The sequence below is a fragment of the Arachis ipaensis genome, chromosome B6 (assembly GCF_059453495.1).
Source record: "Arachis ipaensis isolate K30076 ecotype BB chromosome B6, ASM5945349v1, whole genome shotgun sequence".
In the NCBI taxonomy this organism is placed as follows: domain Eukaryota; kingdom Viridiplantae; phylum Streptophyta; class Magnoliopsida; order Fabales; family Fabaceae; genus Arachis; species Arachis ipaensis.
This window is the reverse complement of record NC_142441.1, coordinates 153,039,881-153,054,795: the sequence shown is the minus strand read 5'-3', so window position 1 is coordinate 153,054,795 and position 14,915 is coordinate 153,039,881. Positions and strand designations below refer to the sequence as shown.

Genomic DNA, 14,915 nt, shown 5'->3' with positions numbered 1-14,915 from the left:
TACAAATAAGTATTAATGACTAAATGACAAATGAGTATTAATAACTCAATGTGGTCTTACCTAATTTTAATCCTAAATCTATCAAATCATCCATTTCTTCTTTCTCTCATTCCTTCTTCTCTTCATTCCTTCTTCTCTTTGGATATTCTTCAACTAATAAACTAAAAAATCGTGTTTTCATATGTCTAGTATTCGCAAACAAGTGAAATCAATTTGGATTAGTCGAGTGATTAGCTCACTCGTCCAATCCGCTTAAACAAGTATATCAAAGATTCAAATCCTACCTTATATACGCAGTAATCTATTAGCCAACAACAGTAAATTCTTAATTTTTTTTTCAATCATTTCAAGTTATTCGATCAAATGAGGAGAAAAAAAGTTTGTAATAGATATTTTCTTCTTCGACATTGCCATCAAGGACAAACAACACATGTATATACATTATATCAATCATCAAAACAAGGAAAATTATCTAAAATATCAAAAAAAACATGACAATACACATATAATCAAAGACCTAATCAACATATCCTAATCCGCAAAATTAGCACATCACACATTGTAACCTATATCTTCAAGGTTTCAGAGCATGCACATGTTGACATCTTCCGCGACCCATTTCTCCCATTTTTTTCTCTTATTAAATTATTTTTTTTAGCAGACCTTTAAATAAAGTTTAAACATACAACAAATTAATTTTTAGTCTGTTAAATTGAAAAATACCATAAAAAAAAAAGAATATTCACATAAAAGTGATACTTTCAAAAATACCAAAAAGATTTTTTTTAATGTTCTTTGAATTTTTAATTTCTAATATTTTATTTATTTATTTTATTTTTAATATTTTATTTATTGGTTTAAATTTTAATCATAATATTTTAATATATATTTAATTTTATCTCTAATATTGCCACATGTCACCATTTATATCAATGGACAAAATTAAAACATAGTTAAAATATTTCAAATAAAATTAAAAGTATTTAAAATATTGTGGATAAAATAACAAATAAAGTGTTAGGGATAACATTCAACATAAACGATTAGAATAAAAAGCTTACTTATCCTTTGAATTTATTTTGTTTTAACTTTTCAGACTATTTTTTACACGTTTTTTAAATAAAAAATAGAACAAAATATTATTTAAATTTTTAATATTTAGGCTAAATTTTAGTTTAATTTCTAATCTTTCAAACATTTTATTTTATTCTCAAAATTTAACCAAATTTAATATTTTTCTATTATTAAATTCAACACATAATTAATATATTAAAAATAGAATAAAATTTCCATTTTATTGACATCTTTTGGCCGGTAGCACCATATATATGCATCATCATTGCATATTTACCATCATTATATCAGAAGATAAAGCAATGAAATAATAATTAATGGAATAATTGGGAATAATTAATGGGTGTTGCTTCGTTTGTGGTGTTCCTTTGTCTTTGTATATGAGGCAATTTCAGAGTAATCGGTATTCATAGGTATGCAAATATTTTTTGTATTTCTTCTTTTCTCTCCGGTCAAAATTTATTTATTTATTGGTCATATATACATGGACTTTAAGAAGGCAATAAAGTTGGCAGTTTGGGATGGTTGCATCACTATTTGTGGACCACAGTACTACATCATGTATTAAACATTTTTGTTCTGAAACACACAAATTAAAATGGAGAAAAAGTAACATTTTCATTCTCTTCTATAAAGTAAGTTATAATGAAAGAAAAGATAAAAGTATCAAGTCACAAAAATATCCATTAAATTATATTATGCAATACATACTAAAAAAAACTCTAATAATTTAGTCCAGTCATATATATGGTGTTTAGGTTGTTAATTTTTGTTATTCTCGTTCTATATCTCTTTTGTAAGAGAAGTTAGTAAAGTTATATATATATATATATATATATATATATATATATATATATATATATATATATATCTGTTTTGAATTTTGCCCAAATTTTAAATTTTTTATTATCATTTTTTGGTGTAATATATATAAAAATTTAATTTTGATGTCAGTACAAAGCAGTTTTATACGTGCATCTAACATAAAAAATAACAACTACTTTTATTAATTACGTAAATAGTCATCCAAAAAAATGAATGTAATTGCATAGGACTGTATAAAATATTTTACACTTTAAACTCTTTGTATAAATAATGTCATGTTAACATTTAAAGATAAGGAAAACAAACAACTAATAATTTTTAAAATTGGATTCAAACAAAAGAAAAATAATATAGGTAGACTAACACCATAGAAAAAAAAAAGATAGAAACTTAAAAATTAGAAATTTACACTGGTAGTTGAGCCAAAGATATATGTTACAGTTACTTAAGAATGAGAACCATATATAAGTCAAATAAACCTGTTATATAGAATCTTGCCGTACGGTATTAATGTGTGGTTGCTCTTATTTGCTAATTTTATGCTCGTGCCTATTTGATTTGTGATGATTTATCATCACTATATAAACCCATTCTCCCTACACAATCTCTTCATGAATATTTTGAATTGCACTTAATATATGTATTAAAATTTGTTATTATAATATTTCCACAACCAAATAGCTTTACCAGCCATGAGTCAATCAACAACGTCAGAATTTCTGTTTGGTAGGTCTTCTTCAACAAGTGCATGCCCCAAATCCAAAGAAGGAGGAGAAAAGATGCAAACGGTGGAAGAAATTTTTCACATGAACAAAGGAGTGGGTGAAACTAGCTATGCCATGAACTCAGATGTTCAGGTTAATTACCTTTAACTTTCATGAATATAATAATAGTTATTAAAATTAGACCGATAATTGATTTTTTATTTTTTTTTTTAAACCAAAAATAAAAAGATTCGAATTTGCAATCTTTTAAATGAGTATAGAAAAACTATACTACCAATTTGAATTATAGCTCGATCATATACTTTTTTTCATCCTTGGTTATTAGTTTTCTTTTTCTTTCATTTTCCCCTCCTACCTTATTTCTCATAATGTTGTCCCCTATGTATGATACACACACATATATACATGTCACATGTATTTATTGCCATCATTGTTTGTATAATTTGGAAAGGATATGTTATTCAATTTTATTTTAAATTTTACAGGATATTATATCAGTATTTATGAAATTAAATGTTATAAATAGTAATTTGATATTAATTTTAAATTTTATACAAGATAATAACATTTAGTTAATTTTTTATCAAAATAAAACCGCTTCTATAAAGTGAAATTGATCTTGTTTCATCAATTATTTTCAATACAAAATAAAATTTAAAACCGTTTTACTTCATGTATATATCAAATTTAAAACTTAAAAAACACTCCATTAAATTTACTCTAAGTATATCGTTAATTCTCTCCTATGTAATCTATTGTTTGTTTACTTTAGGTATATATATCATTTTCGTAATAATGATATATAGTACAATGACATTACACACAAATCAAATTCCTTAATTATTTGTATTTGGTCTCAAACAAATTAAAGATATTATATTACATACAATTGATGTGCAAGTCGTGTAGTGAGAAATTAAATGTTATTAATTACTTGAAATTAAATTTTGTGTAGAACAATATTATCTCAGTAGGAAGAGAAGCAACAAAGAAACGCATAGTGCAAGCATTATGTTCATCAAATAATTGGCCAGTGAGTATGGCCATTGCTGACTTGGGTTGCTCCTCTGGACCCAATGCCTTAAGGGTAATTTCGGAAATAACTGATGCTATTTATGCCACGTCACGCTTGTTGGATCGACCTGCACCTGAATTGGTGGTTCATTTGAATGATCTCTTTGGCAATGACTTCAACACCATATTTGCATCATTGCCATCTTTCTATAAGAAGATGAAGCAACAAAATAATACTAACAATAATCATAACAACAAAAATAATAACAATAATGGGTCCAATTGTTTTGTTTGTGGTGTTCCTGGCTCTTTCTATGGAAGGCTTTTCCCAAGCAATAGCATTCACTTTGTGCACTCTTCTTCAAGTCTCCATTGGCTTTCTCAGGTATGCACGCAAGTATATATATTTTTATTTAATTTTTCTTTTAATTTATAACTTGCAAATTATATATGTTTTGTCCGATATATTTTCTTTATGATAAAATATATTTATTATCCTTGAAGTTTGTCAAAAATTTTAAAAATATTCTTAAATTTTATTTTATTTTAATTTTTTTTCTAAAATTTTCGATTTGCATCAAACATATCAGCTAAATTTTCAGAAAATTTAGGACCAATCAAATAATAATACATGACAACTATATTTGATTTGATTGTATTTTGAAAGTTGCTCTTGTAAAATTGTTGCTAAATTAGTGTTAAATTTTTTAAAAAATTTGCAGTTAAAAATATATTTAATGCAATTCAAAAATTTTTAGAATAAAATTAAACAAAATAAAATTTAAAAATATTTTTAAAATTTTAAGAACAAAAAATATAATTTACTCTTTTCATAAGAATTTTATGAGGCCATCCAATTAAATTCATTCATTTAGATGAATTTTTAAACAATAAATTTAAAAATCAGTTACTTTTATCAATGTGTTAATACATACATTAACCATATATGAAAATCAAATTCAACTAAAAATACTAAAAGAAAAAGAAAAGAAAATTATAGCATATTTTGATTACTTCTTTCTTTATGGGCCTTATCTTGTGGGTTTTCTGCACAATGAATGTGTGGCTATCAAACTGCCGCAGTATGTCCTTATATTATTATTTGAATCATGAATAAAATGTGATATAATTTATTATAAACATGTGGATTGGAATACCTTATTCCGTTATTAACTATCCATATCTAAAGATATTGTTATATTTATTTCATGAAATATCTTTCTTCAAAACCTATATTATTAGGTAAATAATTATATATTTAATAATGTGAATTTTAATATATACAGAACATTATTATTCACGATTCTAAATATTTAGAAAAGGACAGTCTCTTTATTATTCTTTATTTAATTAATAACTAACTAATTACTAAATCCTTTGATATATATCAATTGGATACTAAGTTTCTTAAATATTATTATTAGAGGGAGATTTCTTTTTAACTATATATATTATTCACTTCTTGGTCATAAGACATCTAAACATTCTCCATTTTAGTTAAATGAGTGAGTAATGTTACTTTATTTTATTCAATACCCACTTTAACGTGCGTTTTGTATAAAAGTTTAGTGCATGTGTCTTTGACATTATTATTGCATCATTTCTAGTGATTCAATTAATGGGGAATTTGTTAGGAACAATAATATTCGCAGAAATATTACTAGACAATGATATATCAATAATTGTATCATTATCATTATCCTGATCTTCGTCATCATTATCATTATTTTTATTTTGTGTCATTGAGTAGTATGAATAATATATTAATTAGTCTCAACTTAAATAATGTTGTTAAAGGATAACACAGTAATAATTTAGATAGTCCCAATCAAAATAATAAAAGAAAAAATTCTAACACAAAAAAATCTTATATCCTACACTATTTAAGTTGTGATGTTAATAGTTTGATAAATAAAAAAAAAATAGTAAAAATTAAGAGAAAAAAAAACTAATTCTTCTCATTTTAATAATTTTTAATAAATAATAAAAAATAAAAAATTGTATGTATTCTTATTATAATTAATTATTATCAATATTAAATTAATAAAAAAATAATCTAGATAACACTTACCTCAAAATTAATTATATAGGGTCAACGACTTGGTCCAGAACAATTGGCTCCATATATATATTAGTATTAATTGATACATTTCTGGTTCTTCTTCATTTAAGTAATAAACAATAGTAGCAATTTTTTCTAGCATCTTGATAGAAAATTTTCTTTAATAAAACACCACAGTACATACATATAGAATGTGATTTGGTCCCAAACAGCAGTGAGCACCAAAAAAATTGAAAATCAACATAATTGGCCTGCAAAAATTAGGTCCCATTTTGTTATAACGTACAAGGACATAAATTTATATATACGAAGACAAATTAAACCTAGAAAGATGAGGGGGCATTTTCATTTCTGGACTATTTTTCTAATACATAAGTCAATGAAAAGACTTTTATACCGAATTATAGAATCAGCTTAACCAGACATATAAAGGAAATGAAGGGGAATATTGGATTTTTTATTCATTTAAAAATATTGTCTAAATTTTTCATTAAAAGAAAAGCAGTAGTGGTCATTGGATAACTATATATTAATATACCTTACAATAAATTAACGGTGAAACTCAATTACAGTTAACTTTTCATGTGAAGTTGATAGATTTAATTAAATTGTCATTTACCGACTCTTAACTATCAACTTCACATAAAATTATTGTATTTGAATTACCACCTAAATAAATATTAGCTTTAACTTTCTTTTTTTTTTGTGTGTTATTGAAGATATGACAAGTAGACAAAATAAATAATTAATTATTGTTATTATATTAATGATGAAGGTGTAATAATTAATTGATGCAGGTTCCTGGTGACATATTAGAAGGAAGGGCTTTGAACAAGGGGAAGTTATACATATCAAAGAGCAGTCCACAAAGTGTTTTAAATGCTTATTCCATGCAATTCAAGAATGATTTCTTAAATTTCATGGAAATAAGATCTCAAGAGTTGGTAGCTGGTGGGTGCATGGTGTTGTCCTTCCTTGGTAGAAACTCATTGGACCCAGCTGAACCCCATGCTTGTTATCAATGGGAACTCTTGGCACAAGTCCTCATGGCCATGGTTTCTGAGGTACATACACGTTTTTAGTACCTTCAACAACATGCATTCATATTGTTTAGTTTGCAATTTGCACAACTATATATATGGTTGTCATATTTAAAAAAAAATATATTTAGTGGTAAATTTAATTAAAACAAAATTAATTTTAATATACTCATATTGTAAAGAATTTTACATCATCATTCAATTAAATTTATGTGTTTAGATGATTTTTTAAGTAATAAAAAATATAAAAATTAATTATTTTTACGGACGTGATAATACATATGTTGGCAGGGTCTAGTTGAAGAGGAAAAGGTGGACTCATTTGATGCTCCATACTATGCTCCATGCATGGAGGAAATAAAATGGGTGCTTCAAAAGGAAGGATCATTCATATTAGAAAGCTGTGAAGCCTATGAAATTGATTGGGATGGTGGAGTTGAATTCCATAGTGACTCTTTTAAAGTGCTATCATGTGGAGAGAGAGTATCAAGGACCATTAGGGCAGTGGTTGAATCCATGCTTGAATCCCATTTTGGGAGTCACATAATGGATGAACTTTTTCTTAGGTATAGTGAGCTTGTGGAGCATCATTTGTCTAATAATAGGACCAAATACATCAATTTGGTCCTTTCACTTGTCAAGAAAGGATGGTAAGAAATAACAGCACATATATAGTATACTCTTACAAATCTAATTCTAGCTTTCTATTAGAATTTTTTTATAAGTGACGATTTTTTTAACGAATGTTCGTAAATTAGCGATAAATATTATTATTAGTGATAGAATTTTTGACGAATAATCGACGATAAAAATGACGTCGCTAATAGTTAGTGACAATATTTTATATCTGTCACTAATTAGTAATTAAAGTTAGCGATAAATATTTACCATATCTTTTCCTAACTCGTTTCGAAAAACAAAGTTTTTTAAGATGATAGCGATGACAAATTTAATCCATTAATAACTACATACAATTATTTTATTTCAAATTTTGCGAAGGATGAATTAATCACACACAAAATTTGGAAATAAAAATATTATAATTTAAATGGATATAAATAAATGAAAGTGTATAATTCTTTTAAATTTTTAAAACATCATATGTAAGTAAATTGTTGCAATAAATTAATAATTAGTCATTTAGTTAAGGACCGTTTAATCAGGACCTACTGCAGTTCCACCTAACAAAAAACTTTTAATTATAACCAGAAAAAAAAAAAAGGGAACTTAAATAAAAATCTACAATTAGGCTAGGATATAGAATAGTGTGGGGACCTGGCTAATAACCTAATTAGCAATTTATAACCATAGAAGAAAACCTTGTCCTAGCTAATGGGGCAAATACCAATTTTCATCCACATTATATTCCTGTATTTTGCATGTTGCTATTCCATTTTAATTTATGGCCATTGAATATGACAAGTATTTAAAATAAAGATGTGACTGAATTTAGAAAACAACATTTTTTATGAGATATATATATAAATCGAAAATGGACATCTCGACCATCAATTCCTTGACCGCCATAGATGCTACAACAATTAAACTGTACACGCATCTCTCAGGTGCTTATTAACATTATAGCACGAGAAAAACAAGAAAAATTATATATAGCACGAGTTATTATTAGTGTTATTTTCACTTATAGTTACACGCATATTCTGCATCAAGATTCACTTTTTTCTACATGAAAAATACACAATTATAGTTGCTATCTACTTAATAGAAGAGAGAAATGTTAAATAAACAATATTTTTTATATTTAGTTTATATTTGAGTTAATATTGATGAGTTTGGAAACTTGAAATTTTTATGATGATCGAACATTATTAAAAAATGTTAATTAGAAAAAAATTATTAATTTTTTATTTTAAATTGTTTGGTTGAAAGATTTTGTTTAGTGTACAAATTTTGATTATTGGATCAAAAAGAAATATAAGCCCAACTTGATAGGTGAAATAATAATTTACTTTGTAGATCACTCAAGTTGCTGAAGTTTGTATTGGAGATAAGCCTAAATTTCAGGCCCATTTTGATAAAAACAAAATGATGAAGAAAGTGGCCCAAAGATGCCATACGTTGATCACAAAACAAAAGGGGTTCAATTTGTTGATGTCCCATTCGGTTACCTATTTCTATGGTATATGGAATTCAAATTTTAATTAAATTAAATTCATGCATTGGTAACTGAAAGAAAAAATTTAAATTGATTTAATTACATTAAATGCTCCACACGTTACTTTATGCATAGAGAAATGGAAGTGGGAATTAATTTGTTTTAATTTCATTCATTGCTTCCTTCGAAAGTTTCTTTCTTTTTTCTCTCTCTTTGTTTCGGTCATTTCATTGTCAGAGAAGAAAATAGAAAGAGCAAGTTATCAGAGAAAAACAGTGAAGCTATGAAGAAGAAAAAGGCTAGGTTGATGATGGTTTCTGAACAAGGAAGATCCGAAGCATGGTGTAACTAAGATCTTTGTCATTGAAGGCAAGATTTCAAGAAGAAGCTTCAAGATCTTCATGCCTAAAATAGAAGCAATCGGCCTCGGTTAGAGAAGAAGATCTCAGTGGTAAAGCTCGTTAACTATTTTTGTTAATCCAAGATAGAAGGTAGCTACTGGAGCTACGTGGAGGAAGAAGCAAATATAGAAAGAAAGAGTTGTTAAAGATCAAGATTCATCAAGGGCCAGAATTCATTCTTGGGGCCAAAGTCAAGATGAAAGGCTCAGATTGATGAAGCTTGATGAGAAGGGATGAGAGAGAGGTACATGCATGTTGGTTTTGCTTTCGATTTTTCCTCTCTCTTCTCTCTGTCCGAACCGGCTGTTTATTGGAGAAGATGTTGGTGGCTTAGTTGAACCAGTTTCAACCATGGAAGCTTCCCCTTCTATAATAAGGGTGAACGGCCAAGGGTTGAGACAAGGAGAGAAAGCACAAAGTTCTCATAGCTACCCAAACTTCCTGAGTTCTTCTCCTTCAATGGGTTTTATTTTGTATTCTTTTCTTTAGTTTTGTCTGTCTGAGTCTCATGGTAAAAGACAAACAGAGTGAGGTTTGTAAGAAAAAGCCAGTAAGAGAAAAAAGACAGAGAGCAAAATTAAAGAAAAAGTCATAGATGTCTAAGAGTTCCTTTGTACATATGTATGTTGTGTTTCATGATCCTGTGGGATTTCCTTACAAGTTGGGTTAGCACTTTGCAGTTGAAAGCTTGGTACGTGTCCAAGTCAAGTTCAGATTTGGGGATAGAATCTGGATTTGTCCCGGATAGGAATGGGTAATTCTTAGGGAAGAATTGGTGTATGTAATATGATGATTATAGTGAAATTCCGTCACAGTTGTGATGGAGACTGAATGTAGGCTGCATTGCACTTAGCAGCTGAACCAGGATACTTCTGGGTGTGATTCTCTCTTTCTCTTCTACTCCAATTCTGTTTCTGTTGCGTGGGAGACAAAAAAGAAAATATCTCCTAACCGGTTACGTGACAAAAAGAAAATGTCTTTTGACTAGTTATGAGACAAAAACAAAAATATCTCCTAAAGTTTCTTTGAAAAATCAGCAATTGATACTCAGTAAAGAGGGGCTAATATTTAACCCTCCTTCTCTTAGCGACTGATCACCATCAAATACTTTAGTTAATTCTGTATGAATATAATTTTGATACATTTTCGGTGTAAAATAATTTTACACGTGTATTTAATTGCATAATACTCGCTAATAAAAATAGCTACTTTTAACATTGACGGTGTGAATTATGATCTAAAATAATAAATATAAATAATAATTGTGTAAAATAATTTATACTATTAATAAATCAAAATTAAACTATTTTTAATTTAGCTCTATAGCATTTCTCAATAAAAAACATAGTTATTTTTGGGGTTAAGTACTGTTTTGGTCCCTAAAATTAAGCGTGAAAATCGAAATCGTCGTCTAATTTTCAATTTAGAATCGTCCTTAACTTTTTTTTTTCGTATTAAAATCGTCCTTTTTAATACGAAAAAAAACGTTAAGAACGATTCTAAATCGAAAATTAGATGAGAGACGATTTCAATTTTTACGCTCAACTTTAGGGACCAAAACAGTACTTAACCCTTATTTTTGCTTCCTGTACGTATATATACCACTTTATGAGAACCTCACATGCTTCGTTTGAAAACTATTTTTGAGAAGAAAATATAAATATTAATAATAAAACACTAAAACAATAAATTTGTTTAATTACAAAAATAAAATCAGATACAATATTTTTCTCATTTTTGAAAACAAAAATTATTGTATTTTATATTTTTTAATAATAATGATATAATTTATATATTCTTCACTTACGTAGCGTTTGGTAGAGAGACAGAGACGGAAAGACTGAAACTGAGAGACAGAGACTAAGAGACAGAAATTGAAATAAATCTCAGTATTCTGTTTGGTGCAAAGTGGGAGACAGAAATTGAAACAAGAATGAAATTCTAATTTAATTTGTACAAAGGATAAAATTGGAATTAATTAATTGAAATGAGGATATTTTATGTATAAAATGTTATTAAAGTTTCAGTCTCCATTTCTAAAAATTTTAGTCCCTGTATCTATACTTTTTGGAAGTACTGAAATACTGAAATTTTAGAGACAGAGACAGAAATTTTAGTACCAATCTCTGAACCAACAAACATAATATTGAGTCTCAATTTCTGTCTCAATACCTTAAAACAAATGCTACCTTAAGTTTTTTCATTTTCTCTGTCACTATGCCTCATTCTCTATATTTCTATTTCAAAAATATAATTCACATGCAACTTGTCTTTTATTCTAACAAAATGATTAAACAATATATAATTATATATTTAATTTATTTTAGTAGATGAAAAATAACAACACCCAAAAGGAGTGTTGCTATAACATATTTCATATACCAAAAGATCAATCAACACTAATTTCCACCCCAAAAAATGAAATACGCCAAAGTTAAAAGTGATGTAGACATAGAACCTACCTTTTGAATTGAGAATCTTCACTAAGACGACGAGGTCCACAAGAAGAGTAGACATTTTCCCCAAATTTTTATATATATTATGCGCCTTTCTAATAATAGATTGTGGAAAGGAACTAATAAGAGACGAGAAGAGAAAAAAGGATGAATAAAATCAAACCTTTTTTCTTTTTAAATGCCCTACCTCGTATTTAATAATTTAAAATAAAAAGAAAACCTTACCAACTGTTAATCATTTGAGCTATCACCGGCGCCATTCTTCTGATAATAAAAGATATTATTTTATATTAAAATTCTAAAATGTTATTTATTTGAAATATGTTAAATTTTTTAAAAAAAATAAAAAATAAAAACTAATATTTTACAATAAAGAGAATATTTAAAAATTTGAATTGATTCAACCAAGATTCATCCTACCTCAATTTAGTCTTTGAGAATTTAAATGTATATGATATTATTTATTTTATTTATTTGTTTTCTTGAATATATTTTATTCTACATGTATCTTTTATGACAAACTAGATGCCAGAGATATCTTTTGTGGCAAGATAAAAGCCACAAAAGTTGATATTATATATATTTTTTTGAGTGACTAAATGTCAAAATTTATTTTGGGGCTACTATTTTTTAATGCTTTATTTTGTTATATTTTTCCTAGATCAAAAGAATCAAATTTCATTAATCCAAAGTAAAAAAAACAAAGGACAGTCTTTCGCTTTCCGTCTTTATTTTGAAGCACAAAGGTTTTTTTTTTTTTTTTTTGGTCAGGAAGCACAAAGGTTTGTTTTTAACCATATTGCATTTTTTTCTTTTGGATACTTTTATCCGTTTTGGACTGGGTGAGTTTTTTGGGCTGAATGGGCACAAAACATTAATTAAAGCATAACGATAATTCCATGACAAAAAAAAAAAAAAGCATAAAAATAATTATGTGTATTACCCATTGTATAACTTATTCGACAAAGTTAATCTGAGTTTATTTTTAAGCTCCAAAGTCTCCAACCATGATTTCATTTTTCCCCATTTTTTTTCCTTTACACCAGATCATATTTTGCAAAATAGAAACCAATCAAAGTGATATTCACTATTAATAGACACTTGGTTGAATTAAGGTAATTCTATTGCAAATACCAAGAGTGTAACCTTATTTTTCCTTAAAATTTTTGGAGCAACATGTAGCATTTGGGTTTCACATTTTCTCTGATTACAAATCATAGACTAAGATCTCAAATTTACCTACACTTCAAACAAGGTCAACATTCTATTTTAAAGGAAAAGTCAACATTCTATTTTAAAGGAAAAGTTCACCAGCCATGAATAGAATACAAATCAATCTATGCAGCCACTGCCTTCAATATAAAGCTGGACCAAGTTTTGTATACCTTAATGCATGATTTAGATTTATATGATGCAAGAATTCAGAGTTTTGGATTTTTTATTTCTTGACTTTTGTTAGTGCTGAAAAACCATTGAAGAATCCAAGATCAAACCATTTTCTGAGGCTAAAAAAGGGATAGTTTCTTAGTTTCATCTCCAAGACCTAGAGCAGCATCCAAAACTTCATTACATGATTCAGACATGATTAAGCTTAGTTTTCAACTTAAATTCTCCCTCTTATCATTTTTCTTGTGGTAGTATGTATCAAATGGTACATAGGCTCAAAACAGTGTGCACTTTGGTTAGAAAAAAATAGCACTAAAGAAACATAATAAAACTAACTATAACCTAATTTTCTTTTTTGATGTAGTACGTAACATCTATATTGGCTACACAAACTAACAAAAAATTCATTTTACAACCATAACCGCTCTTTCTCTAATCTCAATTTAATTTAGCCTTTAAAATTATAACCATGATTTAATCTAGTCATTGACTTTAAAATGTTCAATTTAGTCCTCAAAATAAGAATTCATAATCCAATTTGGTCACCAAAATTTCATAATAACTAAATTGACTCAGGCATACAATCTCAATAATAAAACTAAACCTTTACTTACAATTATAATAAGCATATCATTTCAGCTTATACAACACTACATAGAGCACCTGATAGATATATAATCATTCATGTATCTCTATCTAGCCGCTTAAATTTTTGGTATATTAGTTTCATAACATTGTTTCAAAACTTATCACACCTTTGAGATAAGTGATTTCACAGAAAAATCTATATCTAACAATGATAAATGGAATGTATCAGACTTAAATATAACTAAAGCAAATAATCACATTCATTCTCATTCTTTAACAAAAATAAAATTAGCAAATGAACCATTGAAGCATAGTATCAAACACCAGACAGGCATTTTCCATTTTTTTCCCCCTTCTATAAACAACAAGAAGAATCAATAATTCATAAGAAGCTACATAGATAGATAGGAATCAAACCAAATTGGGAAGTGTGTTGGATCTAATTAATTCTTCTACTTCTTCTTGCCACCTTTCTGAATACCCCTGCGCCTGGAGGGAATTACGATTTCACCCTTGAGTACCGGAATCTCCATAATTTCAGTGAGCTCACTGAACTTCTTCCTAAACTTCTCAACTTGGTCATCGTCAACCATAACCGCTGACCGGCTACCCAGGTAAAAGGGGTGGTTACCTGACCAAACGTCAACCACGTACTCCTTCTGGGTCCCACCGGTAGTCATCACGAGTTCCCCGTTGCAGTACACTTTAGCATCCTCGTGGTACTGCGGGTGTATATCCTTCTTCCTGCACGTCACCCCCACCCTGCAATTTCCCACCTAACAAATAGAGAAATAACTAATTAACAGAAATAAGAAACGGATAACTAGCTTCGAAACAAGAAAGAGAAGGTAATTACGGGTTTTGTTTTGGATGGGATAGGATGGAAGGGTTTTGGGTGGAGGAATGTGTTGGTTATGCACTGCGCCATTTTTGTTCTGCAAGAGAGAGAGAGAGAGAGAGAGAGAGAGAGAGAGAGAGAGAGAAGATGAGATTATGGAGGTGATGATGTCGACCACGATGGCTATGTGGATGTGGTTATTTGTTTTATGGGCCGAAGATCACGACCCAATAGGCCCATAGGTAATATATGTGTGTTAAGCAAAAACATTAGTAAAGCCCAATTGTTGAACAAAAACTAACTAACATAAAGAAAAAACGACACCCTGACAAAAAAAGCAACCAAACATAACCAAAAAAAGTAACTCACTAGCCCTAAGTGCTGGGGTTC

The 14,915-nt window shown here is 28.2% G+C and overlaps 2 protein-coding genes across 2 annotated transcripts; one reads left to right on the top strand and one right to left on the bottom strand.

The window, feature by feature from the left end:
* The first annotated feature begins 2,500 nt into the window (after positions 1–2,500).
* On the top strand, positions 2,501–7,464 carry JMT (jasmonic acid carboxyl methyltransferase). Its single transcript, XM_016352401.3, has 4 exons — positions 2,501–2,756; positions 3,580–4,023; positions 6,498–6,764; positions 7,032–7,464. The coding sequence occupies exons 1-4, from the start codon at positions 2,592–2,594 to the stop codon at positions 7,392–7,394; spliced, it is 1,239 nt and encodes a 412-aa protein (XP_016207887.1). The 5' UTR covers positions 2,501–2,591; the 3' UTR covers positions 7,395–7,464.
* A 6,461-nt stretch (positions 7,465–13,925) lies between these two features.
* EMB2184 (Ribosomal protein L31) lies at positions 13,926–14,701 on the bottom strand. The gene is made up of 2 exons (XM_088491395.1): positions 14,544–14,701; positions 13,926–14,463 (listed from the first exon to the last, which is right to left on the bottom strand). The coding sequence occupies exons 1-2, from the start codon at positions 14,613–14,615 to the stop codon at positions 14,140–14,142; spliced, it is 396 nt and encodes a 131-aa protein (XP_088347521.1). The 5' UTR covers positions 14,616–14,701; the 3' UTR covers positions 13,926–14,139.
* Positions 14,702–14,915: the final 214 nt, after the last annotated feature.

Bases quoted from the DNA above. Each gene is read 5' to 3' on its own strand.
- JMT (XM_016352401.3), top strand. From the start codon at position 2,592: ATGAGTCAATCAACAACGTCAGAATTTCTGTTTGGTAGGTCTTCTTCA. The intron at 2,757-3,579 runs GTTAATTACCTT...AATTTTGTGTAG, and splicing joins CCATGAACTCAGATGTTCAG to AACAATATTATCTCAGTAGG. The intron at 4,024-6,497 runs GTATGCACGCAA...TAATTGATGCAG, and splicing joins GTCTCCATTGGCTTTCTCAG to GTTCCTGGTGACATATTAGA.
- EMB2184 (XM_088491395.1), bottom strand. From the start codon at position 14,615: ATGGCGCAGTGCATAACCAACACATTCCTCCACCCAAAACCCTTCCAT. The intron at 14,464-14,543 runs GTAATTACCTTC...TCTATTTGTTAG, and splicing joins TCCCATCCAAAACAAAACCC to GTGGGAAATTGCAGGGTGGG.